Source organism: Heptranchias perlo, chromosome 4 (assembly GCF_035084215.1).
Source record: "Heptranchias perlo isolate sHepPer1 chromosome 4, sHepPer1.hap1, whole genome shotgun sequence".
Classification (NCBI taxonomy): domain Eukaryota; kingdom Metazoa; phylum Chordata; class Chondrichthyes; order Hexanchiformes; family Hexanchidae; genus Heptranchias; species Heptranchias perlo.
This window is the reverse complement of record NC_090328.1, coordinates 77636212-77662211: the sequence shown is the minus strand read 5'-3', so window position 1 is coordinate 77662211 and position 26000 is coordinate 77636212. Positions and strand designations below refer to the sequence as shown.

The 26000-nt window shown below is 42.7% G+C and overlaps 1 protein-coding gene across 1 annotated transcript in view; it reads left to right on the top strand.

The window, feature by feature from the left end:
* Nucleotides 1-18446, top strand: part of LOC137321043 (fructose-1,6-bisphosphatase 1-like) — a 31230-nt gene extending 12784 nt beyond the window's left edge. The window contains exons 2-7 of the mRNA XM_067983184.1: nt 117-282; nt 572-664; nt 3516-3656; nt 4700-4837; nt 4921-5040; nt 18004-18446. Of these exons, the coding sequence (XP_067839285.1) occupies nt 117-282; nt 572-664; nt 3516-3656; nt 4700-4837; nt 4921-5040; nt 18004-18195 (850 nt within the window). The 3' untranslated portion in view covers nt 18196-18446. The remainder of the gene's footprint in view (nt 1-116; nt 283-571; nt 665-3515; nt 3657-4699; nt 4838-4920; nt 5041-18003) is intronic.
* Nucleotides 18447-26000: the final 7554 nt, after the last annotated feature.

The window sequence follows — 26000 nt, the reverse complement described above, 5'->3', positions numbered from 1 at the left end:
GAACAGTGCTACAGAGAATAAAATTTAATTTCTGTAAAACTCTGTGCATATCAGAGTATTTTACTTTATCCGTGCAGAGCATGTACAATAATGCTAACATCCTACTCATTTTCTAGTTATGGGCTTTCTGGAAGCAAAGTCAATGTGACGGGGGACGAGGTGAAGAAGCTCGATGTACTTTCCAATGACATGGTAATAAACATGTTAAAATCCTCCTTCAGTACATGTGTTCTTGTCTCTGAAGAAGAAAAAAATGCCATCATCGTGGATCCAGACCAACAGGTCAGTTACTCAGGATTCCTTACGTATTGTAAAGGCAACATTTTGTCTTAAGTTGAAGAAAAAAAAATTGGATGGAATACATGTGTTTTTGGATAAGTGTACCATAGAGATTTACTGTTCTATATTTTAAACATATTGTATATGATTAAGTATATTTTGCAATATCCATTTTAAATGCCTTGCAAATTGTACCATCTAACTGTAGCCTGCAATTTCAGATGTGGATTTACTATTTCTACTATTATTATATCGACTCTGCTGTATTGACAATCCTGTTATTAATTTTCAGGGGAAGTATATCGTCTGCTTTGATCCACTGGATGGCTCTTCCAATATTGACTGTCTTGTTTCCATAGGAACAATTTTTGCCATTTATAGAAAGGTAACATTTTAATTACCGATGACATAGCATTCGTTCTCATTGTCTTTCCAAAAAACATCAAGTGAAAAAAGTTTAACTGTGAATTCTGTTTTATTTTTTAAAAGCTTAAGCTTATTTACCTTATCTGCAATGATCTGCAGTGTCACAGATCCTTGCTATCAAGGCCACTCCAGGGACATCACTGACTGGGAGGTTCCATGTTCTTTCTGGAGTGGCTTAATTTAATACAGTAGGGGTCGCAACTTCAGACTGGCCAATACAGAGCAGTGCCCACCCCAGGAAAACACTTGACCAGCTGGGTACACAACATCGAATGTAATAATAGACCAGATTCATCTGCGTCTTGGGTAAACAATGAAATTAGAATGAAAACTAAAGATTTTCACTTACCGGCAGTTAATGGGAGCAGCTATAATCCATGGATAATTAGTGATTCCATCATGTCACTGTCCATTAATCAAGATAGCAGGTTCTTGGGCTGTTATGCTTCATATTGTAAATCTGGTATGTTCAGTTTTGCTAACTGTTTCATGGATTAACTATATCATTAGTCAAAAGGAATAGGGGTAGGAGCAGAATACGATAACTGTGAAATCCAAAACTAAAAGTACTGAAATACATATATATAACATTTGACAGAAATTACCATGTGAAACTGGTAGCAAAGATGAATTTCACAGAACCATAATGGTAAAATACTAACAGTAGAAATGAGAGCTGAGTAGTAAATAAGACAAGGTAGTTAAGGTAATAGGCTGTAAAATGCCAAGTCTAACTATTCATTAGTTTGTTCTCTTAGTCATGCCATTTCTTTGTGCTTTTCTGATTCTGTATTCATTTGCTAAATAAGCCAGAACACTCTCTCTGTCTGTCCAACTAGGCAATTTGCTGCCTACTTCTTTTTTTGTCTGCTACTACTTTTAAGGGTAGAAACTCCGATTAAAGTAAACTGGTTAACGCCGGTATAAAAGTACTCACAGGAATGCAGTATGAGTGCACTAATGTTCAGGCATGAGCTTTGCTGATTGGAATTATAATGTGATCTTTTCTGCCAAACTTCCAATATCAGGGTCAGCTTGGCTCAGTTAATACCACTGTCTCTCTTACACTCATTGGATCAGAAGATTGCGAAATTGGGGCCTACTCCAGTAACAGCCCATAATTGAGGTTGACATGCTAGTGCAGTACCTAGGGAGTGTTGTCCTTTGGGTGAGACATCAAACTGAGGCCCTGTCCATCTGTTCAAGCAGATGTTAAAATTTAATGGGAAGACAGTGTGGTTTTTCATCTGAACCTATGTTGTTCATGATACTTAATTATTCTTTTTCAAATCCAATCCTTTGGCTTCTTTAATTATTGATCCCATTCAACTTCTTATTCCCCTATTAATTTATTACAGGAAACATATAAACTGCCAAGAAATATTGTTCAATCATTCTTCTATTTCTACCCTAATGAATATAACCTGAGCCCTTTTTAATTCGCTGTTATCTTGAGGGGGGAAAATTTTACTTTTCGATCTGTTTCATCTTTTGCTAAATATCACATTCGAAAGACTAGCTCTGTAACGTTCACAATTAAGTTTAATAAATGCTGGAAAAAGAAATTTGTTGCTAGTTCCCCTGATGACCTAGTGGGTGTAGACATTGATAGATATGGAGTTAAACAGACTAAATAGTCCCAGGTTTAATTCCCAGTCTGTGTTGAGTTTGACTCTCTCAGCCAGGGCCACAGTTAACACTGCTCCTGGACTAGAATAGGGGGAAAACATAAGCCAGCTCTTGATTGCTATCCAATGACCCATCTTGGGAAAGCAATTGTGGACTTCAGGTGAAGACAGGATCAGGTTCAACTATCATGCCCTCCACTGTCCAATAGGTTGCTGACACAGAAAGGCAGAGTTTCCGCTTTGACTGCAATAGGTAATTGGGCGCAAATTGCGCTGGTTGGGTTACAATTTGAATTTCTGCTAAAATGCATTTGCATAGTCACAAACATAAAATATTCCATGAACCAGTGCAATCCGGCAGCTTAATAGAGCGTAAATCATTTATTTATTTATTTTTTCTTGGCAATAAAAAATATTCATTGATGTATTTAAGAGTGGTAACCTGGTGCACACTAATATAGCTAAAAATGGGTTTAGCACAAAAAAATAAGCATTTTTAATAAGTGTCTAATTCTCTACCTGGGAACAACCTGATTTTAAATCACTGAAAATGACTTTTAAAAGGAACTAGACTGAACCATTTACTACTTTCAATGGTGTACACTAGTCAGTTTCTTAATAAATTAAATATTTTTTAATATGTTAAAACGTGCTTACTAGCCTAAGAAAACTAGCTTTATTTGAAGACCCTCCTCGAACGGACGCAGTTGGCGGAAAATCGCCTTCTTCGTTATTTTGAGCGGGGGGGTGCGGCCAGTTTTGTGGGTGGGGCCAGCTTCAGCAAAATGATTTTTGAACCAGCGCAAAAGATTGCCGAAACTCGAATTATGCTGAACATAATTTACACCCGGTGTAAATAGAAATTCCACGCTCTTTTGCGCTGGTTTGGCCGGGTTGCGCTGATAAAACTAGTGGAAACTCTACCCCCTTCTCTACAAACTCACGCGTAAAAATTAGTGATTTGGATGAGGTACTGGAAGGCTGTGGAATTATCATAGCAAGTGTCTGTGCCTTTAGGAGGACAGATGGTGGAGGTGAAGAAAATCATTAATGTTCCATGATTGCCAGAAAAATTCAAGGTTAAAATTTTCACCCATGCACCTTTTCAATATAACTTTGTAGCTTTTTTGTTTATCTTTCTAACAATTCTATCTAGTAACTGCCGTTCTTTTCTATATTAAGACTACTGATGACCAACCAAATGAGCAGGATGCTTTGCAGTCAGGTCGTAACATCGTAGCAGCTGGTTATGCCTTGTATGGCAGTGCCACAATGCTGGTATTGTCTTCAGGAAATGGAGTGAACTGCTTCATGCTGGATCCAGTAAGATCTTGTAACATTTTTTTTTGTCAAAAGCCACAGTGTATATGCATTTTAAATGTGACTGGCTTGTATCAATATTTGACATTCAGTCAAATCTACTTGTGATTTGTAAACTTTATGCTCAATCCCAGTCTCTCTTTCCCATTCATCAATCACATTTAGACTATTATGTTTTCCTATTCTAGACATGGACGAGGAAAGATTAGGATGTAATCACTACCTAATTTCCATTTATATGCAACGTTTTATTGAATCGTAAATCAGTACTAACAAAGGTTTCCAGACTACAAAGCAAGCTGTGATGGTGATGTTGTTTTTCTGGCTGTTGACTTTCCCTAATATTGGGGAAGATCCATAAAGGTCACTGATTACTGGCCTGGGTGAGCGGGCTGAGAAACGCGGTCGGCCTGCAGCCAGAAAATGGTCAGCCTATTTTGGTTAATGTTGTTTGCCGGTGGTAACACTGTGTGAGTGGGAGAAACCACCTTGTGGTTCTCTGCTGGGGGAGTTGGCAGCACCTCATTCATATTATAATGCTGGTACCCAGTTGAGGCTACATCCGTGTGATATAAATGCAGCATAAGTCATAGTCAAAAAAGGTACAATTTTTTTTATTACGGCCTGAATCTTTACCTACAAGAAATTCACAATGGGAGCTGACAATCACTGCACAGCCCATTCCTCCAGGAACACTGGTATGGGCCACCTGTGCCATTTTCTGATGTGCAGGCAAGCTAAGTGTCTCTTTTCACCTTCACTTTTGCGATGGCGGGTTTAGCCTACTTTGAAAACTGCAGGGCATGACTACTCCGAACCCTGTTAATAAAATTTATAAATCCAAGTCTGTCATCTGTCATTGTCAGTTGTCCAAATTAAAACCCTGCCTATATAAATGTCAGCTTGGACGTGCAGCCTAATTTTACTAGTAGTGTGTAGGTTAAGTGCTTTGTAATAAAGTGTAACTGAGTTTTCAGATGTCAATGCATCCTTATCCTCAAACTGTGTTTATAACACATACTGACTTTAACAATTTATGTTATTAGGCCATTGGGGAATTCATTTTGGTGGACAAGAATGTGACCATGAAGAAGAAGGGGAATATATACAGTATTAATGAAGGCTATGCAAAGTACTTTGATCCTATAGTCACGGAGTACATAAAGAAGAAGAAATTTCCTGAGGTATGGTCAAGAACACCATGTTTATTTAGAGAGCAAACAGCTTCTTTGTTTTAGAAGTTACTATATTTATCTTTAACCCACAGGATGGTAGCTCTCCCTATGGTGCAAGATATATTGGGTCCATGGTTGCGGATGTGCATCGGACTCTGATGTATGGAGGGATCTTTCTCTACCCAGCTAACTCAAAAAGTCCTAAAGGAAAGGTATGAAAGGAACCATCCACACACTTGCTCTTCAAAAATATCCTACAGAGTGCTCAAGGTCCTCTTGCAAACATTGAATCACTACCACCTTCTACTGGAAGTTTGGACATATTGGCCTTAGAGGGAGTGCAGCGTAGGTTTACTAGAATGATACCTGGACTTCAAGGGTTAAGTTACGAGGAGAGATTACACAAATTGGGGTTGTATTCTCTGGAGTTTAGAAGGTTAAGGGGTGATCTGATCAAAGTTTATAAGATATTAAGGGGAACAGATAGGGTGGATAGAGAGAAACTATTTCCACTGGTTGGGGATTCTAGGAGTAGGGGGCACAGTCTAAAAATTAGTGCCAGACCTTTCAGGAGCGAGATTAGAAAACATTTCTACACAAAGGGTGGTAGAAGTTTGGAACTCTGTTCTGCAAACGGCAATTGATGCTAGCTCAATTGCTAATTTTAAATCTGAGATCGATAGCTTTTTGGCAACCAAAGGTATTAAGGGATATGGGCCAAAGGCAGGTATATGGAGTTAGATCACAGATCAGCCATGATCTTATCAAATGGCGGAGCGGGCTCGAGGAGCTGAATGGCCTACTCATGTTCCTACGTTGCATTATCTCCTTCACAAGTCATATCAGAGCAGTTAATTGTAGACATTTAAAGGCATGCTGTGTTGGCTATGTCTCAATGATTCATTTATTTTTTAAAAGGGATCCTGACTTAGATGTGAATTGAATACTTATTCAAAATTGTGGGTTTGTGATGTTTCTAACACAGAGCTGGAATAGCTAGAGGGTTAGTGATAGCCAGCAGTGGCACCCAAGACTGGTAAATATACACTGTGGTATAAAGCTTTATAATCTCATTGGGTATTGAATTTCCTGGTAATTTAGGATTATTTCTTATCATCAAACATGTTGACAACAAATATCTTCATATGCCCTATGACGTGGATAAACATTGGCAGTTTGCATTTGCATTGAGTCTCATTGCTGAGCAAAAACTGAATGAAATTACATGCATTACAAATATGGATGCCTAGGAGTGAATATGAGACCTGAATCTGAGCTTGGATCACCTTGTTGACTATGCAATATTATCCACAATTATTACCAGACTCTGGGTAAAAGTTTTGCCTAGTTTTATAGTCTGTCCTTGCCACCATGTAGCTATGGGAAGTTCAGAAGCGCAGGAAATTTAAGATAGAATCATAGAATGGTTACACAGCATGGAAGGAGGCCATTCAGCCCATTGAGCCCATGCTGGCTGTTTGTAAGTGCAATCCAGTTAGTCCCATTCCCCCACTCTTTCCCCGTAGCCCTGCAAATTTTTTCCTTTGAAGTATTTATCCAATTCCTTTTTGAAAGCCATGATTGAATCTGCTTCCACCATCCTTTCAGGCAGCGCATTCCAAATCATAACCACTCACTGAGTTTAAAAAAAAAAGTTTTTCCTCATGTTGCCTTTGGTTCTTTTGCCAATCACCTTAAATCTCTGTCCTCTAGTTCTTGACCCTTGCGCCAATGGCAACAATTTCTCTTTATTTACTTTATCTAAACCCTTCATGACTTTGAACACTTCTATCAAATTTCCTCTTAACCTTCTCTGCTCTAAGGAGATCAACCCCAGCTTCTCCAGTCTATTGATATAACTGAAGTCCCTCATCCCTGGAACAATACTAATAAATCTTTTCTGCACCCTCTCTCAGGCCTTCACGTTCTTCTTAAAGTGCGGTGCCCAGAATTGGACACAATACTCCAGAGGTTCAACATAACTTCCTTGCTTTTGTACTCTATGCCTCAAATTATAAAGCCCAGAATGCCTCTAATTATAAAGCCCAGGTTTTTGAACTGCTTTCTCAACCTGTCCTGCCACCTTCAAAGATTTGTGCATGTACACCCCCATGTCACCCTGTTCCTGCACCCCCTTTAGAATTGTACCATTTACTTTATATTGACTCTCCTCGTTCTTCCGGACAAAATGTATCACTTCACACTTCTCAGCGTTAAATTTCTGGCATGTGTCCACCCATTCCACCAGCCTGTCTCTGTCCTCTTGAAATCTATTACTATCCTCCTCACTGTTTACTACACTTCCAAGTTTTGTGTCATCTGCAAATTTTGAAATTGTATCCTGTACACCCAAGTCTAAGTCATTAATATATATCATAGAATCATAGAAGTTTACAACATGTAAACAGGCCCTTCGGCCCAACATGTCCATGTCGCCCAGTTTATACCACTAAGCTAGTCCCAATTGCCTGCACTTGGCCCATATCCCTCTATACCCATCTTACCCATGTAACTGTCCAAATGCCTTTTAAAAGACAAAATTGTACCCGCCTCTACTACTGCCTCTGGCAGCTCATTCCAGACACTCACCACCCTTTGAGTGAAAAAATTGCCCCTCTGGACCCTTTTGTATCTCTCCCCTCTCACCTTAAATCTATGTCCCCTCGTTATAGACTCCCCTACCTTTGGGAAAAGATTTTGACTATCTACCTTATCTATGCCCCTCATTATTTTATAGACTTCTACAAGATCACCCCTTAACCTCCTACTCTCCAGGGAAAAAAGTCCCAGTTTATCTAACCTCTCCCTACAAGTCAAACCATCAAGTCCCGGTAGCATCCTAGTAAATCTTTTCTGCACTCTTTCTAGTTTAATAATATCCTTTCTATAATAGGGTGACCAGAACTGTACACAGTATTCCAAGTGTGGCCTTACTAATGTCTTGTACAACTTCAACAAGACATCCCAACTCCTGTATTCAATGTTCTGACCAATGAAACCAAGCATGCCGAATGCCTTCTTCACCACCCTATCCACCTGTGACTCCACTTTCAAGGAGCTATGAACCTGTACTCCTAGATCTCTTTGTTCTATAACTCTCCCCAACGCCCTACCATTAACAGAGTAGGTCCTGGCCCGATTTGATCTACCAAAATGCATCACCTCACATTTATCTAAATTAAACTCCATCTGCCATTCATCGGCCCACTGGCCCAATTTATCAAGATCCCGTTGCAATCCTAGATAACCTTCTTCACTGTCCACAATGCCACCAATCTTGGTGTCATCTGCAAACTTACTAACCATGCCTCCTAAATTCTCATCCAAATCATTAATATAAATAACAAATAACAGCGGACCCAGCACCGATCCCTGAGGCACACCGCTGGTCACAGGCCTCCAGTTTGAAAAACAACCCTCTACAACCACCCTCTGTCTTCTGTCGTCAAGCCAATTTTGTATCCAATTGGCTACCTCACCTTGGATCCCGTGAGATTTAACCTTATGCAACAACCTACCATGCGGTACCTTGTCAATGGCTTTGCTAAAGTCCATGTAGAACACGTCTACTGCACAACCTTCATCTATCTTCTTGGTTACCCCTTCAAAAAACTCAATTAAATTCGTGAGACATGATTTTCCTCTCACAAAACCATGCTGACTGTTCCTAATCAGTCCCTGCCTCTCCAAATGCCTGTAGATCCTTTCACTGAGAATACCCTCTAACAACTTACCCACTACAGATGTCAGGCTCACCGGTCTGTAGTTCCCAGGCTTTTCCCTGCCGCCCTTCTTAAACAAAGGCACAACATTTGCTACCCTCCAATCTTCAGGCACCTCACCTGTAGCTATCGATGATTTAAATATCTCTGCTAGGGGACCCGCAATTTCCTCCCTAACCTCCCATAACGTCCTGGGATACATTTCATCAGGTCCCGGAGATTTATCTACCTTGATGCGCGTTAAGACTTCCAGCACCTCCCTCTCTGTAATATCTACACTCCTCAAGACATCACTATTTATTTCCCCAAGTTCCCTAACATCCATGCCTTTCTCAACCGTGAATACCGATGTGAAATATTCATTCAGGATCTCACCCATCTCTTGTGGTTCCGCACATAGATGACCTTGTTGATCCTTAAGAGGCCCTACTCTCTCCCTAGTTACTCTTTTGCCCTTTATGTATTTGTAGAAGCTCTTTGGATTCTCCTTTGCCTTATCTGCCAAAGCAATCTCATGTCCCCTTTTTGCCCTCCTGATTTCTCTCTTAACTCTACTCCGGCAATTTCTATACTCTTCAAGGGATCCACTTGATCCCAGCTGTCTATGCATGTCATATGCCTCCTTCTTCTTTTTGACTAGGGCCTCAATCTCCCGAGTCATCCAAGGTTCCCTACTTCTACCAGCCTTGCCTTTCACTTTATAAGGAATGTGCTTACCCTGAACCCTGGTTAACACACTTTTGAAAGCCTCCCACTTACCAGACATCCCTTTGCCTGCCAACAGACTCTCCCAATCAACTTCTGAAAGTTCCTGTCTAATACCATCAAAATTGGCCTTTCCCCAATTTAGAATTTTAACTTTTGGGCCAGACCTATCCTTCTCCATAGCTGTCTTAAAACTAATGGAATTATGATCACTGGTCCCAAAGTGATCCCTCACTAACACTTCTGTCACCTGCCCTTCCTTATTTCCCAAGAGGAGGTCAAGTTTTGCCCCCTCTCTAGTCGGGCCATCCACATACTGAATGAGAAATTCCTCCTGAATACACTCAACAAATTTCTCTCCATCCAAGCCCCTAATGCTATGGCTGTCCCAGTCAATGTTGGGAAAGTTAAAGTCCCCCACTATTTTTCTTGCAGCTGTCTGTAATCTCCTTACATATTTGCTCCTCAATTTCCCGTTGACTATTTGGTGGTCTGTAGTACAATCCTATCAAAGTGATCTCTCCCTTCTTATTTTTCAGTTCTACCCATATAGTCTCAGTGGGCGAACCCTCGGATATATCCCCTCTCACTACTGCCGTGATGTTCTCCCTAATCAAGAATGCAACTCCCCCTCCTCTCTTACCTCCTGCTCTATCTTTCCTATAGCATCTGTACCCTGGAACATTGAGCTGCCAGTCCTGCCCCTCCCTTAGCCATGTTTCAGTAATAGCTATAACATCCCAGTCCCATGTACCCATCCATGCCCTGAGTTCATCTGCCTTGCCCATCAGACTTCTTGCATTGAAATAAATGCAGTTTAATCTCGACTTCCCTTGGTCTTTGCCCTGCTTTCTCAGACCATCTGTCCGGTCATGTTTTGTACACTCTCCCTTACTGCCTTTTGTTTCTGTCACCACTTTACTTCCCACTGACTTCCTGCATCGGTTCCCATCCCCCTGCCACATTAGTTTAAACCCTCCCCAACAGCACTAGCAAACACTCCCCCTAGGACATTGGTTCCAGTCCTGCCCAGATGCAGACCGTCCAATTTGTACTGGTCCCACCTCCCCCAGAACCGGTTCCAATGGCCCAGGAATTTGAATCCCTCCCTCTTGCACCATCTCTCAAGCCACGTATTCATCCTAGCTATCCTGTCATTCCTACTCTGACTAGCCCGTGGCACTGGTAGCAATCCTGAGATTACTACCTTTGAGGTCCTACTTTTTAGTTTAACTCCTAACTCCCTAAATTCAGCTTGTAGGACCTCATCCCGTTTTTTACCTATATCGTTGGTACCTATATGCACCACGACAACTGGCTGTTCACCCTCCCCCTCCAGAATGTTCTGCAGCCGCTCCGAGACATCCCTGACCCTTGCACCAGGGAGGCAACATACCATCCTGGAGTCTCGGTTGCGTCCGCAGAAACGCCTGTCTATTCCCCTTACAATCGAGTCCCCTATCACTATAGCTCTGCCACTCTTTTTCCTGCCCTCCTGTGCAGCAGAGCCAGCCACGGTGCCATGAACCTGGCCGCTGCCGCCTTCCCCTGGTGAGCCATCTCCCCCAACAGCATCCAAAACGGAATACCTGTTTGAGAGGGGGATGGCCACAGGGGACCCCTGCACTACCTGCCTGCACCTCTCACTCTGCCTGGTGGTCACCCATTCACTTCCTGCCTGTACTCCCTTTAACTGCGGTGTGACCAACTCGCTAAACGTGCTATCCACGAGTTTCTCTGCATCGCGGATGCTCCACAGTGAATCCACCCGCAGCTCCAGCTCCGAGATACGATCGGTCAATAGCTGCAGGTGGACACACTTCCTGCACACATGGTCGGCAGGGACACTGGTAGTGTCCATGATTTCCCACATCTTGCAGGAGGAGCATATCACGGGTGCGAGGTCTGCTGCCATGACTTACCTTAGCTTAGTTACCCCTTTTAAATTACGTTGAAATTAGAAAATGTTAACTATACTAGGGACCTAGGTTCACTTAAAAAAAACACTACCTGCTATAAAACCTGCAGACCTTCCCTTTCTTATGACTTTACTTACAGTAAAATGGTAGAAATACTCACCTGAACCTACTCACCAATCAGCTCCGGTCTCACCAATCACCAACCTGCTTCACCTGTGACGTCACTCTTTGATTTTTATCGGAATGCGGTCGTTCCACTCCCGCTCTCGCTCTCGCTGTTTTTAACCTCGCTCCGCTCTCGCTGTTTCCCGCCGCTCCGGTGAACTCCCGCTCTCACTGTTTCCCGCCGCTCCGGTGAACTCCCGCTCTCGCTCTGCGCTGTTTTTAACCTCGCTCCGCTCTCGCTGTTTCCCGCCGCTCCGGTGAACTCCCGCTCCCGCTCTGCGCTGTTTTTAACCTCGCACCGCTCTCGCTGTTTCCCGCCGCTCCGGTGAACTCCCGCTCTCACTGTTTCCCGCCGCTCCGGTGAACTCCCGCTCTCGCTCTGCGCTGTTTTTAACCTCGCTCCGCTCTCGCTGTTTCCCGCCGCTCCGGTGAACTCCCGCTCTCGCTGTTTCCCGCCGCTCCGGTGAACTCCCGCTCTCGCTGTTTCCCGCCGCTCCGGTGAACTCCCGCTCTCGCTGTTTCCCGCCGCTCCGGTGAACTCCCGCTCTCGCTGTTTCCCGCCGCTCCGGTGAACTCCCGCTCTCGCTGTTTCCCGCCGCTCCGGTGAACTCCCGCTCTCGCTGTTTCCCGCCGCTCCGGTGAACTCCCGCTCTCACTGTTTCCCGCCGCTCCGGTGAACTCCCGCTCTCGCTCTGCGCTGTTTTTAACCTCGCTCCGCTCTCGCTGTTTCCCGCCGCTCTGATGAACTCCCGCTCTCACTGTTTCCCGCCGCTCCGGTGAACTCCCGCTCTCGCTCTGCGCTGTTTTTAACCTCGCTCCGCTCTCGCTGTTTCCCGCCGCTCCGATGAACTCCCGCTCTCACTGTTTCCCGCCGCTCCGGTGAACTCCCGCTCTCGCTCTCGCTCTGCGCTGTTTTTAACCTCGCTGTTTCCCGCCGCTCCGATGAACTCCCGCTCTCGCTGTTTCCCGCCGCTCTGATGAACTCCCGCTCTCACTGTTTCCCGCCGCTCCGGTGAACTCCCGCTCTCGCTGTGCGCTGTTTTTAACCTCGCTCCGCTCTCGCTGTTTCCCGCCGCTCCGGTGAACTCCCGCTCCCGCTGTACGCTGTTTTTAACCTCGCTCCGCTCTCGCTGTTTCCCGCCGCTCCGGGAAGTAGTGGTCCTAGTACCGACCCCTGGGGAGCACCACTGTAAACCTTCCTCCAGTCTGAAAAACAATTGTTCACCATTACTCTGTTTCCTGTCACTCAGCCAATTTTGCATCCATGCTGCCACTGCCCCTTTTATTTCATGGGCTTCAATTTTGCTGACAAGCTGATTATGTGGCATTTATCAAACGCCTTTTGAAAGTCCATACACACAACATCAACCTCATTGCCCTCATCAACCCTCTCTGTTACCTTATTAAAAAACTCATTCAAGTTAATTAAACACGATTTGCCTTTAACAAATCTGTGCTCGTTTTCCTTTATTAATCCACACTTGTCCAAGTGACTATTAATTTTTGTCCCGGATTATCGTTTCTAAAAGCTTCCCCACCACTGAGGTGACATTGACTGGCCTGTAGTTGCTGGGTTTATCCTTACACCTTTTTTTGTACAAGGATGTAACATTTGAAATTTTTCAGTCCTCTGGCACCGCCCCCATATCTAAGCAGAAATGAAACATTACAGCCATCACCTCTGCAATTTCCACCCATACTTCCCTCTGCAACCTAGGATGCATCCCACCCGGATAGGGTGACTTATCTACTTTAAGTACAGCCAGACTTTCTAGTATCTTGGCTTTATCAATTTTTAGTCCATCCAGTATCTCAACTACCTCCTCTTTTACTGTGACTTTGGCAGCAACTTCTTCCTTGGCAGGGACAAATGCAAAGTACTCATTTAGTACCTCAGCCATGCCCTCTGCCTCCATGCGTATATCTCCTTTTTGGTCCCTAATAGGCCCCACCCCTCCTCTTACTACCTGTTTACTATTTATATGCTTAGAAGACTTTTGGATTCCCTTTTATGTTAGCTGCCAGTCTATTCTCTACTCTCTCTTTGCCCTTCATTTCCTTTTTCACTTCTCCTCTGTACTTTCTATATTCAGCCTGGTTCTCCCCTGTATTATCAATCTGACGTCTGTCATATGCCCCCTTTTTCTGCTTCATCTTTCTATCTCTTTCGTCATCCAGGGAGCTCTGGCTTTGGTTGCCCTACCTTTCCCCTCGTGGGAATGTACCTAGACAGTACCCGAACCATCTCCTCTTTAAAGACCATCCATTGTTCAATTACAGTTCTGCCTGCCAATCTTTGATTCCAATTTGCTCGGGCCAGATCCGTTCTCAACCCACTGAAATTGGCCCTCCTCCAATTAAGTATTTTTACTCTAGATTGCTCCTTGCCCTTTTCCATAACTAATCCAACCCTTATGATACTATGATCACTGTTCTCTAAATGTTCCCCCACTGACACTTAGTCCACTTGACCCACCTCATTCCCCAGAACCAGATCCAGCAATGCCTCCTTCCTCGTTGGGCCAGAAACATACGGATCAAGAAAGTTCTCCTGAACACACTTCAGAAATTCCTCCCCCTCTTTGCCCTTTATACTATTACTATCCCAGTCTATATTAGGATAATTGAAGTCCCCCATTATCACTACTCTATGGTTCTTGCAGCTCTCTGTAATTTCCCTGCAAATTTGCACCTCCATATCCTTTCTGCTGGTGGCCTATAGAATACACCCAGTAGTGTAATAGCACCTCTATTGTTTCTTAACTCCAACAAAATAGATTCTGTCCTTGACCCCTCAAGGACATCCTCTCTCTCTAGCATTGCAATATTCTCCTTAACAGCAATTAATGAAAAGTACAAAGTTTGCATAGAACCAGGAGTTAAAATGAATCAGGACAGCCTAATACAGTATAATAGTTCTTGACTGACTACTTATAATAACAGTCTTTCATTTTCTTGAGATTGCCAGTTGAGATCACGTAAATACTTTTTTATGTCGATACGTTTTCCTTTTTGATCTCGGACCAGCCAGTTCCAAGTGCAGATAGGACTAGTTCACCTCTGACCGTCCCAGTTTATTTGCCAATACGCCCACTAGCCAATATTCCTTCTTGCTATCCTGCTGCTCCAGTGGTTTGCCGACACTCATTGCGCTTTTCTGCCACTTCAGCAGCCATGCTGATACCCCCTCTGTTTTATTGATGCTTCCTTTCATTGCTGCTGAGTCTCAGCAGCCTTGCCAAATGTTTTACTGACTGATGAACGAGCAGCATTGCCAATGTCAAGAACTATACAGTCACAATCCATCGCATGCTGCATTCACACTACTTATAACAACCAGAGATTATCAATACAAGCAAGTCAGAAATGTTTTTAAAAAAAAACTTTTTAATATAAATCATAACCAGTTCAATAAAGCAACCCAATGCAAGAAATATCTTCTTTTTAAATGGATTATCTGTAGAAAATTGAGGTATTTTCTCAGATTACTTACAGTCAGTGACTGATATTGCCAATGTTTTGAGGGCAGCAAAAGATAGGAATAATGCAGAAATAGTTCATTAATATCTAGTCATTATAAAAATAGTGTCACTGTGATCAATTTGCACAAATATTTGACTTCACTTTGTGAACTCTGCCATATGTGCTACTCCTCTAGGTGCTGCTGTGATAGGTATTTTCAAAGATGAAGGTGGCATGCTTCCCCATCACAGCCTGTGACACACACACTAGTTATTTTATAGTGAGAATACATCATTGTGATTGCATAATCTGATCACTCAATGTTTTCTAAAAATGTTTTTATCTACCATTTCTTCTCAGAAATTGAAATTTCTATGTCCAAATTATTTTTTTTTAACATCATAAATTAAATGTTTCACATTATTAAATTTATTTAATTGTCTTTTAATGACTTCATTAACAATTTTTCTAATTTGAAGGCCTCAGCCTCTCCCAAAAGCTTCAGCTTGGAATTGATATTTTTGCCCAGAGCTGTGACTTTGAGCTGAATTTGGATTGTGCAGTTTAACCCTGTGTGCGGTAACTAATTTTTTGGAATGCATCAGTACCAATCAGTCAGTAATATTGATGCGGTATTTTTCTTTAGCTTCTAGCAGTTTCTGCTTTTAAAAAAAATAATTTGAAGAATAGTCGGAGATCAAAGTTCAAAATCTGTGACAGTGTGTATGTGTAAGGAGTTAGTGAGAGAGTATGTCTTCTAATGTTACATCAATTTTCAAAAGCAAATACCAGTTGAATGGTGAAGCTGACTAATTATCTCATCCGTCTTTTGTTGATGGTCACTAGGTCAATGATAATCACTTGTAGGTGTGTGACAAAGATTCTAATGTCTAACACCTATGGGAGAGAAAGAGAATGACACAAGTAGAGAGAAAGGCAGACAATTTCTTCTTCTTCTAATTTGTTTTTTAAAAGATGTGAATCGGATAGGAAAGGAGGCCAGGAGGAGAGAAACTGGTTAAGGAAGTGCTAGCCTCTCACCACCCACCCGGAAGTGGGGAGGAACGGATGGAGTGTTAAAGTTGAGATGAATGACAGTGGAGCAAGGGGGAGGGGGATACAAGGGTTGAACAGGTAGTTCATAGGAGCAGAGATGGAAACAGAATGGGTAGTAGGAAGATGAAGGTGTAGGGGACACGATGGGAGCAATGAGGTGGGGGAAAACACAAGTGATTGGGGGAGATGATGGGAGGGGAACCATTCAGGGCCACATTTTCCCCACAATCCCCACCCCAAATCCAGCCTGCAGTTATTTGTGGCTCCTTTCCCTACCAAGCCATGCCATACCATACTGCCCACCGCCTTGCATCCACCCCCCCAAAAAAAAAGAAAGAGAAGAGAACACATCTTCCTACTACCCATTCTGCTTCCATCTCTGCTCCTATGAACTACCTGTTCGACCCCTGTATCCTCCTCCCCCTTGCTCTGCTATCATTCATCTCAACTTTAACACCCCATCCGTTCCTCCCCACTTCCGGGTGGGCGGTGAGAGGCTAGCACTTCCTTAACCAGTTTCTCTCCTCCTGTTAAGGGGAGATAAACAGAAAAGAGAGAGATAGAAGTAGGAGAGGAGCAACAGAGACATTTCAACACAGTCTGAAGAGACAGATAAGAGAGTAAACATAAGAAAAATAAGAAATAGGAGCAGGGGTAGGCCACACGGCGCCTCGAGCCTTCTCCGCCGTTCAATCAGATCATGGCTGATCTTCGACCTCAACTCCACTTTCCTGCCCAATCCCCATATTTCTTGATTCCCCTAGAGTCCAAAAATCTATCTATCTCAGCCTTGAATATATTCAATGACTCAGCATCCACAGCCCTCTGGGGTAAAGAATTCCAAAGATTCACAACCCTCTGACTGAAGAAATTCCTCCTCATCTCAGTCTTAAATGGACGACCCCTTATCCTGCGTCTATGGTCCCTAGATCTAGACTCGCCAGCCATGGGAAGCAACCTCTCGGCATCTACACTGTCATGCCCCCTCATAATTTTATGTTTCAATGAGATCTCACAGTAAGGGCTCCTATGGGGAAGAGTGATTCACATTGAGTTTGAGAGTGACATTCTTAAGTCAGAAACTAGAATCTTAAACTTAAATAAAGCCAATTACATAGGAATGAGGGGCAAGTTGGCTAGGGTAGATTGGGAAATCAAATTAATGGGTATGATTGTTAAAAAGCAAACATTTAAAGAAATATTTCAATATTCTCAACAAATATACATTTCATTGAGAAATAAAAACTCCATGGGAAAAGTGATCCACTTGTGGCTAACTAAAGAAGTTAAGGATAATATTAGACTAAGAGGCCTATAATGCTGCCAAGAAGAGCCGTGAGTCTCAGAATTGGGAGAGTTTTAGAAACCAGCAAAGGACAACCAAAAAATTGATTAAAAAGAGAGAAAATAGAATATGAAAGTAAACTAGCAAGAAATATAAAAACAGATTGTAAGAGCTTCTTCAAGTATGTAAAAAGGAAGAGAGTAGCAAAAGTAAACGTTGGTCCCTTGGAGGCTGAGACAGGAGAAATTATAATGGGGAATCAGGAAATGGCAGATGTGTTAAACCATATTCTCCAACTTGCCATGCGCAAGAGATTATAAGAGATTAACTGGTATTAGAAATTAATGAAGAGCTTGCTTCTCTAATGGTGCAGTGAGTAAATGCAACACATTGCAACAAGGCTACGGACCAAGTTCAGGAAAGTGGGATTAGGTTGGATAGCTCTTTTTTTGCCCGGCACAGACACGGGCCAAATGGCCTCCTTCTGTGCCATAAATTTGTATGATTCTATGATTCTATTGTGATATTAATCTACTAATGAAGTTCAATGCTCCCCCCTCCTCTGATCTCTGCTGTGTTAACTGACCTCTGATGAAGAACTGGGCTATGGAGGGGATAAATCAGCCAGAGATTTTGCTCTGGATAACTACTTAGTGGCTCCTGCTTCAAATGAGCTTGTATGCTCATTGGGTGAGAACAAGATCAGGTGAGAAAGGGATCGGACTCAGCAATGATGCTTTCTGTGCTCATAGATGAAAAATAGTTGCTTGGGTGAGGCTCTTGATGACAGCTAGGAGAGAATAAGGGGCAAAAATATAGGGGACTTTTACATATCAAACTAACCTGAGTGTTCTCTTATAGCTTCGACTTTTGTATGAGTGCAATCCCATGGCATACATTATAGAGCAAGCAGGAGGCATGGCCACAACAGGTGCGGAGGCAGTGCTGGACATTAAACCAGAATCCATTCACCAGCGGGCACCAATTATAATGGGATCCCAAGATGATGTTCAAGAATACATTGACATTGTAAAGAAATACTGTTGCAAGTAATTAGAGCCATGAAATGTGAATATCAAGCTGTGACTAAATACCTGGACCAAAGATTGTTATTTTTTCAGTGCAAAGTAACATTCCAACTTGAAAATCCAAATCATATCAATTATAATTTTTAGTTACCAAAGTTCTTGATAAGGTGTATCTGGGATCAGCATTAATTTGTGTGTCTTTATGCAACTATCCATGCACAACATCTGTACAACATACATTCGTGAAAGAATCCAAATAAATACTTGGATCTGTTACTCTTCCACTCCATCTTTTTACTTCATGACTTTGTTCCATAATTGAATAGTTTGGGTGAAACTGTATTTTATAAAAAAAATGTGAAAGCAGTTGTTCATTATACAATAATTAACAGACAGTAACAGGATTTTAGCTGTATTGATACTTGATATTCTAATGTAGTAGGATGCATGTTAACTTCCAACAGATACAAACTGAGAGTCCCTCAGTGAATCTGTGGGTAATTGCACTCTCTGGAATAGGTTTGAGTCCTGAAAGTCCCAGGATGCTGCTTGAATTTACCTGTGCAGCTTACAAGAACATATCACTGTTATTTCCCACTGTTTGATCAGCTATAGCCACCCTACCCATTAGGGAGTTTAGCCTGCAGGGCTATCTGGAATGGTGGGGAAAGAATCCCAGCCCTCAGTAACAGGGCTGCCTCTCCAGTTATCATTGGCCAGCTAGTCTGACTCACTAATCATCAGTAGTGCTCTGGAGTTCCGCAGATCTGTCGAATTCGGGTATCGGACCAACAAGTGTTGACAGTTCTGAACTTCCTTGCCACACGCCATCTTGGAGCAATCTTGACTGTAAAGAAACTTTGCTCAACCTCCCCACAAGTACCAACAAGTGCATGTTTGAACCTTTACTAGGTGGTAAGCAGGTACCAGGAACCCCTTATAAGCAACACAACTCATCATAAAATGTGTGGTTGTATTGTCACCATCCTGCTGACTATTGCATGAACAACATGTCTCACTGAATGGTGGTTCTGCCGGTTGGAATCTGGAGCTTCAGCAGCAGTGACTGGCCTCTGTGCCACCCAATTATGATAGGAGAGCATGTGCTCATATGCCCAACTACCCTCTGAGTGATACCTTCCAAAAGCTGATTGATTTGCAGAGGAAAGTGTGTGTGATGTGCTTCACAGTTGAATATCCTGTCACCCTTTACCTAAGCTCACACTCTTAGCTCCCGCTGGCTTAGTAAATAAATCCTCTGCATAGTGTAGTGCACACCAGAAGGTTCCTGTCCATGCTGGGTTCACTAATTTGAGTCAGGACAAAATAGAAATGATATGGATGGCCTTGGTGCCCCTGTCTAGGAAGGTTGGGGGGTGGGGGGGGAGAAATGAAGTTTCTGCCCGATTGCTATTCAGTGGTCTTGACTGGAAAGTGGTATATGCGTGAGTAGTGGGGGAGGACAGGATCAAGCTTGGCTATGATGCCCCCATACACAAATAGCCTGTCTGCACTCACTTTTCGGTTTATGCATGAAGAATGTCCACTTGGCTGAAATACTAGAGTTGGCAGTGCCCATGGAATTATAGCCCAATGTCAGTTAATGCCTCAGATGCATAGTGAAAAAATTTGGTGGAATTAAAATGTTTTTAGAAAAAAAATATATGGCCACCCTGATGAAGGATGTGGGTGGCCATGGGACCCCAGCCCTGCAAGAGTTACTGTCTCACACGTGATCCATAGCTACTTGGGCAAGGTACCGAAGAGAGCTCCTGCCCATGTAGTCTTATCCCAATGGAATCAATTGCTTCAATAGAAGAGGAGCGGGAACAAAAATAGCCAACAAAGAAAAAATCTTGCTTATTTGTGAGAAGATTTTATAAGAACATAAGGAGTAGGAATAGCCCATACAGCCCCTTGAGCCTGCTCCACCATTCAATAAGATCATGGCTGATCTTCTACCTCAAGTCCACTTTCCTGCCCTATCCCCATATTCCTTGATTTGTACAACAAAAGAAGAAATATTTAGGTTAGGAATGTTTTGTTGCATTCCATATAGTGACACATGTAGTAAGTCTACCAATGCAAGTACTTGGTGGGGACTTGCACACAAGATGATGATTACATAGAATTTACAGCAGAGAAACAGGCCATTAGGCTCAACTGGTCTATGCCGGTGTTTATGCTCCACACGAGCCTCCTCCTACCCTACTTCATCTAACCGTATCAGCATAACCACCTATTCCTTTCCCCTGAAATGCACCTATTCTATTTGCCTCAACTACTCCTTGTGGTAGTTAGTTCTATATTCTAACCACTCTCACTGGGAAAAGAAGTTTCTCCTGAATTCTCTATTGGATTTGTTGGTGACTATCTTATATTTATGACTCCTAGTTTTGGTCTCCCCCACAAGTGGAAACATTGGGCGCTAAATTGGGCCGTGTAGTGTCGGTTGTTTCAGCGCTACATGGCCTCTCCAACATCCAAGATGGTGACTTGGGTACACGTGTATGTTTCTAGCGTGACGTGTAACGGACGCCATCTTGGTATAGGAGTTAGTGCATGTGCAAATACCGAACACCAGAAACATGTAAAGTAAGGAGAAAATAGATACAATCAGTGTGCAACACTGATTTAAAGTGATAGACACCATTTTGGGACTTAACACTCAACTCAATGCACAATCTTAATCCCGACCATCTGAACGTGTCTTAGAGTGCCTGGAGGACCCCCACCAGTGCTAATTAAAGGGACCATGCAGGATTTACAGGTTAGGGGCTGGATTATTGCTTCTGGCCGTCGCGGCATTTGTAACTGTTTTTGGAGGTCTCCTATTCTTGAATACTAGGACTAGGGGACATAGTCTACCATTTAGAACCAGGACATGCAGGAGTGAAGTTAGGAAATGCTTCTACACTCAAAGGGTGGGAGAAGTTTGGAAAGCTCTTCTGCAAACGGCAGTTGATGCTAGCTCAATTGTGAATTCTAAATCTGAGATTGATAAATTTCTGTGAACCAAGGGTATTAAGGGATATGGGGCAAAGGCGGGTATATGGAGTTAGGTCACAGGTCCACCATGATCTCATTGAATGGTGGAACAGGCTCAAGGGGCTACATGCCACTACCACTTGCTGCCTCCTGATATGCGCCACCTTCTCCTGCAAGAAAACGGGACGTGTATCTGGGTGATGTGCCCGTCATGGTTGAATAGCTGCCAGTGTTTGTGGCCTGTGAGTTGTGGGTGGGCGGCTTGCAACAGTGGTAATGTGTAAGGGTGAGAGGAAGCATCTGATTGGAAGAGTTGAGTACTGATGGAAAGAGTTTGTTGGTATGTGGGTGATGAGGGTGTAGAGTGTGGAGCAATAGATGCAGCTAGTGATGCAGTTGGTAGGAGACACCACTTTAGACAGTTGACCTCACTCACCTTGACCACTCGTGTCAAAGCATTGAACTTCTTCCTGCACTGCATCCATGCGCATGATGCTGTGCGCCTGGCATTGACTTCATCCCCCGCTGCCTTTTAGGTACATGTCTGGAGGGCCTCTTACCCCTCCACTGCATATATAGGATGTTCCTCCTTCTGTCCACCTTTTGCACCAATGCCTCTAGTGCATTAGCAGAGAACCTTGGTGCACACACTCTCGCAGGCCTGGTACAAACTCAAATCGGCAGATTGGTGAGGTCTGGCATGCAGATTGGAGGATGTGGGATTTAGTAGTGTGCAACATTTATATAATGTTTTTACATAACTCATCAGTTTGTAAACATAGAGACGGGAGCTGCATCTGTGTTTTGCAAATGCAATGTCTGATCTCCGTGCAGACAGCAGGCTGATATTTTCAGCAAATAACAGGTACCAGCTGCCTTTAAAAGATTTTTAAGAGACAGCCTGCCTTTAAAAGATTGGGGCTTCCTTTGCTGGTGGAAAGTGCAAATTGCATGGAATCATCGTGTCAACGCTGATTCAGAACGCTGCTTGAAGGTAAGTCCTCAGGCATCACGAAAGTGAACATAAAATTACAAAGAGACTTTGATAAATTAAGTAAGTGGGCAAAACTGGTGGCAGATGGATTTCAACGCAGGTAAGTGAGGTCATCCATTTTGGACCAAAAAAGATAGATCTGAGTATTTTTTAAATGGTGAAAAGCTAAGGAACAGTGGAGGTCCAAAGAGATTTTGGGGTCCATGTACACAGATCACTAAAATATTGTGGTCAGGTACAAAAAATAATCATAAAGGCTAATGGAACGTTAGCCTTTATAACTAGAGGGCTAGAATATAAAGGGGAGGAAGTTTTGCTACAGCTATACAAAGCCCTGGTTAGACCATATCTGGAGTACTGTGTATAGTTCTGGGCACCACACCTTAGAAAGGATATATTGGCCATGGAAGGAGTGCAGCGCAGAATCACCAGAATGTTACCAGGGCTCCAAGGGTTAGATTATGAGGAGAGATTACATAAACTAAGCTTCTATTCCTTGGAATGTAGAGGTTAAGTGGTAATTTGATTGAGGTTTTTAGGATTTTGAAAGGAATTAATAAGGTAAGAAACATAAATAGGAGCAGGAGTAGGCCATACAGCCCCTCGAGCCTACTCCATCTTTCATTAAGATTGTGGCTGATCTTCTATCTCAACTCCATTTTCCTGTACTATCCTCGTATCCCTTGATTCCCTTAGAGTCCAAAAATCTATCGATCTCAGTCTTGAATATACTCAATGACTGAGAATCCACAGCCCGCTGTGGCAGAGAATTCCAAAGATTCACAACCCTCTGAGTGAAGAAATTCCTCCTCATCTTAGTCCTAAATGACCGACCCCTTATCCTGAGACTATGTCCCCTAGTTCTAGACTCTCCAGCCAGGGGAAACATCCTCTCAACATCTACCTCATCAAGCCCTCTTAGAATCTTATATGTTTCAATGAGATCACCTCTCATTCTTCAAAACTCCAGAGAGTATAGGCCCATTCTACTCAATCTTTCCTCATAGGACAACCCTCTCATCCCAGGAATCAATCTAGTGAACCTTCATTGCACCACCTCTAAGGCAAGTATATCCTTCCTTAGGTAAGGAGACCAGAACTGCACACAGTACTCCAGGTGTGGTCTCACCAAAGCCCTGTACAATTGCAGCAAGACTTCCTTACACTTGTACTCCAACCCCCTTGCAATAAAGGCCACCAGACCATTTGCCTTCCTAATTGCTTGCTGTTAACTTTCTGTGTTTTGTGTACAAGGATACCCAAATCCCTCTGAACACCAACATTTAATAGTTTCTCACCATTTAAAAGATATTCCGTTTTTCTATTTTTCTTAACAAAGTGAATAACCTCACATTTCCCCACATTATATTCCATCTACCACATTCTTGCCCACTCACTTAATCTGTCTATATCCCTTTGCAGACTGTTTGTGTCCTCCTCACAGCTCATGTTCTCACCTAGCTTGGTATTGTCAGCAAATTTGGATACATTACGCTCGGTCCCTTCATCTGTGTCATTAATATAGATTGTAAATAGCTGAGGCCCAAGCATTGATCCCTGCCGCACCCCACTAATTACAACCTGCCAACCTGAAAATGACCCCTTTATTCCTACTGTCTGTTTTCTGTCCGTTAACCAATCCTCAATCCATGCTAATATATTACCCCAATTCCATGAGCCCTAATCTTGTATAACAACCTCTTATCAAATGCCTTTTGCAAATCCAAAAATACCACATCCATTGGTTCCCTCTTATCTACCCTGCTAGTTACACCCTTAAAAAACTCTTATAGATTTGTCAAACACAATTTCCCTTTCATAAAACTGTGTTGACTCTGCCTAATCATATTATGATTTTCTAAGTGCCCTGTTACTACGTCCTTAATAATAGATTCTACCATTTTCCTGACAACTGATGTCAGGCTAACTGGCCTATACTTCCCTGTTTTTTCTCTTCCCTCCTTTCTTGAATAGCGGGGTTACATTTGCTACCTTCCAATCCGCAAGGACCGTTATAGAATCTAGGGAATTCTGGAAGATCAAAACCAATACATCCACTATCTCCGCAGCCACCTCTTTTAAAATTCCAGGATGTTGGCCATCAGGTCCAAGGGATTTGTTGGCTTTTAATCCCATTAATTTTTCTAAAACTTTTTCTTCACTAATCTTAATTACTTTAAATTATTTCCTCGCATTAGCCCCCTGGTTCCCCACTATTTCTGGTATGTTTTTTGTGTCTTCTACTGTGAAGACAGATATAAAGTATTTGTTTAATGTCTCTGCCATTTCCTTATTCCCCATTATAATTTCTCCTGTCTCTGCCTCTAAGGGACCCACATTTACTTTTGCTAATCTCTTCCTTTTTATATACTTGTAGAACTTTTTACAATCTAACACAGGGTAGATAGAGAGAAACATTTTCTGCTGGTGGGGGATTCTAGGACAAGGGGAGATAACCTTAAAATCAGAGCTAGACCATTCAGGAGAGAAGTTAGGAAACACTTCTTCATGCAAAGGGCGATAGAAGTATGGAACTCTCTCCCACAAAAAGCAGTAGATGCTTGTTCAATTAATAATTCCAAATCTCAGATCACTAGATTTTTGCTAGCCAAGGGTATTAAGGGATATTGAGCCAAGGCAGGTGCATGGAGTTAGGAAATCGATCAGCCATGTTCTCATTGAGTAACTGAACATGCATGAGGTGCTCAACGGCCCACTTCTGTCCCTATGTTCCTATAACCTCTCAGTTCTGGTATCATCCTTGTAAATCTTTTTTGCACCTTCTCCAGTGCTTTATTGCTTCAGGATCACAATCTATGTATAAACTGTGCCAATATTTCTTGGCACTTCTCTTACTGGGAGCATAGAGAGCAAGAAAACCCTTCAGCAGCGGTCTATCACTAGTTCTATAGTAGTAGTAATAGAAGTTCCCTAATAAAACTATGTGGACTTCTTGTTTTAATAGAGGGCTTTCACTAAGCTATGGATGCTGGGATAGCTATACATCCAGAATACAAGAGCAAATATTGATAAATCCTGCTGCCAGGCAGGCTGTGAACAGAGAGAGAAACAGAGCAAGAAAAAGAAAAGGATAAAAGAGGAAAGGATAAAAAAAATTACAGGAGAGAAATTACTACATTAATGTCAGTTGGACATCCCTTGCAGTCCATTTGTGTGTTAGATGCAGCAGCTGCTTTTGAACCACAAAAGTGGCAGCTCAGGTCTATTGCCTGAAAATCTGCACCTAGGATTTCTCCAAAGTTGACAGCTCTGATGATTGTGTAATTTTTTTACCCTCTGGGTAGGGAAAGAAATTTAAACCCAGAATTAACAGTCACTTGGACGAGTGTGGATTGATTAGTGAAAGCCAGCACAGATTTGTTAAAGGCAAATTGTGTTTAACTAACCTGATAGAATTTTTTGATGAGGTAACAGAGAGGGTAGATGAGGGCAATGCAGATGATGCGGTGTATATGGACTTTCAAAAGGCGTTTGATAAAGTGCCGCATTGCAGGCTTATCATCAAGATTGCGGCCCATGGAATAAAGGGGACAGTAGCAACATGGATACAGAATTGGCTAAGGGACAGGAAACAGAGATTAGTGGTGAACGGTTGTTTTTTGGACTGGAGGGAGGTGTATAGTGGTGTTCCCCAGGGGTCGTTGCTGGGACCACTGCTTTTCTTGATATATATTAATGACTTGGACTTGGGTGTACAGGGCACAATTTCAAAATTTGCAGATGACACAAAACTTGGAAGTGTAGTAAAAAGTGAGAAGGATAGTGATAGACTTCAAGGGGATATAGACAGGCTGGTGGCATGGGCGGACACGTGGCAGATGAAATTT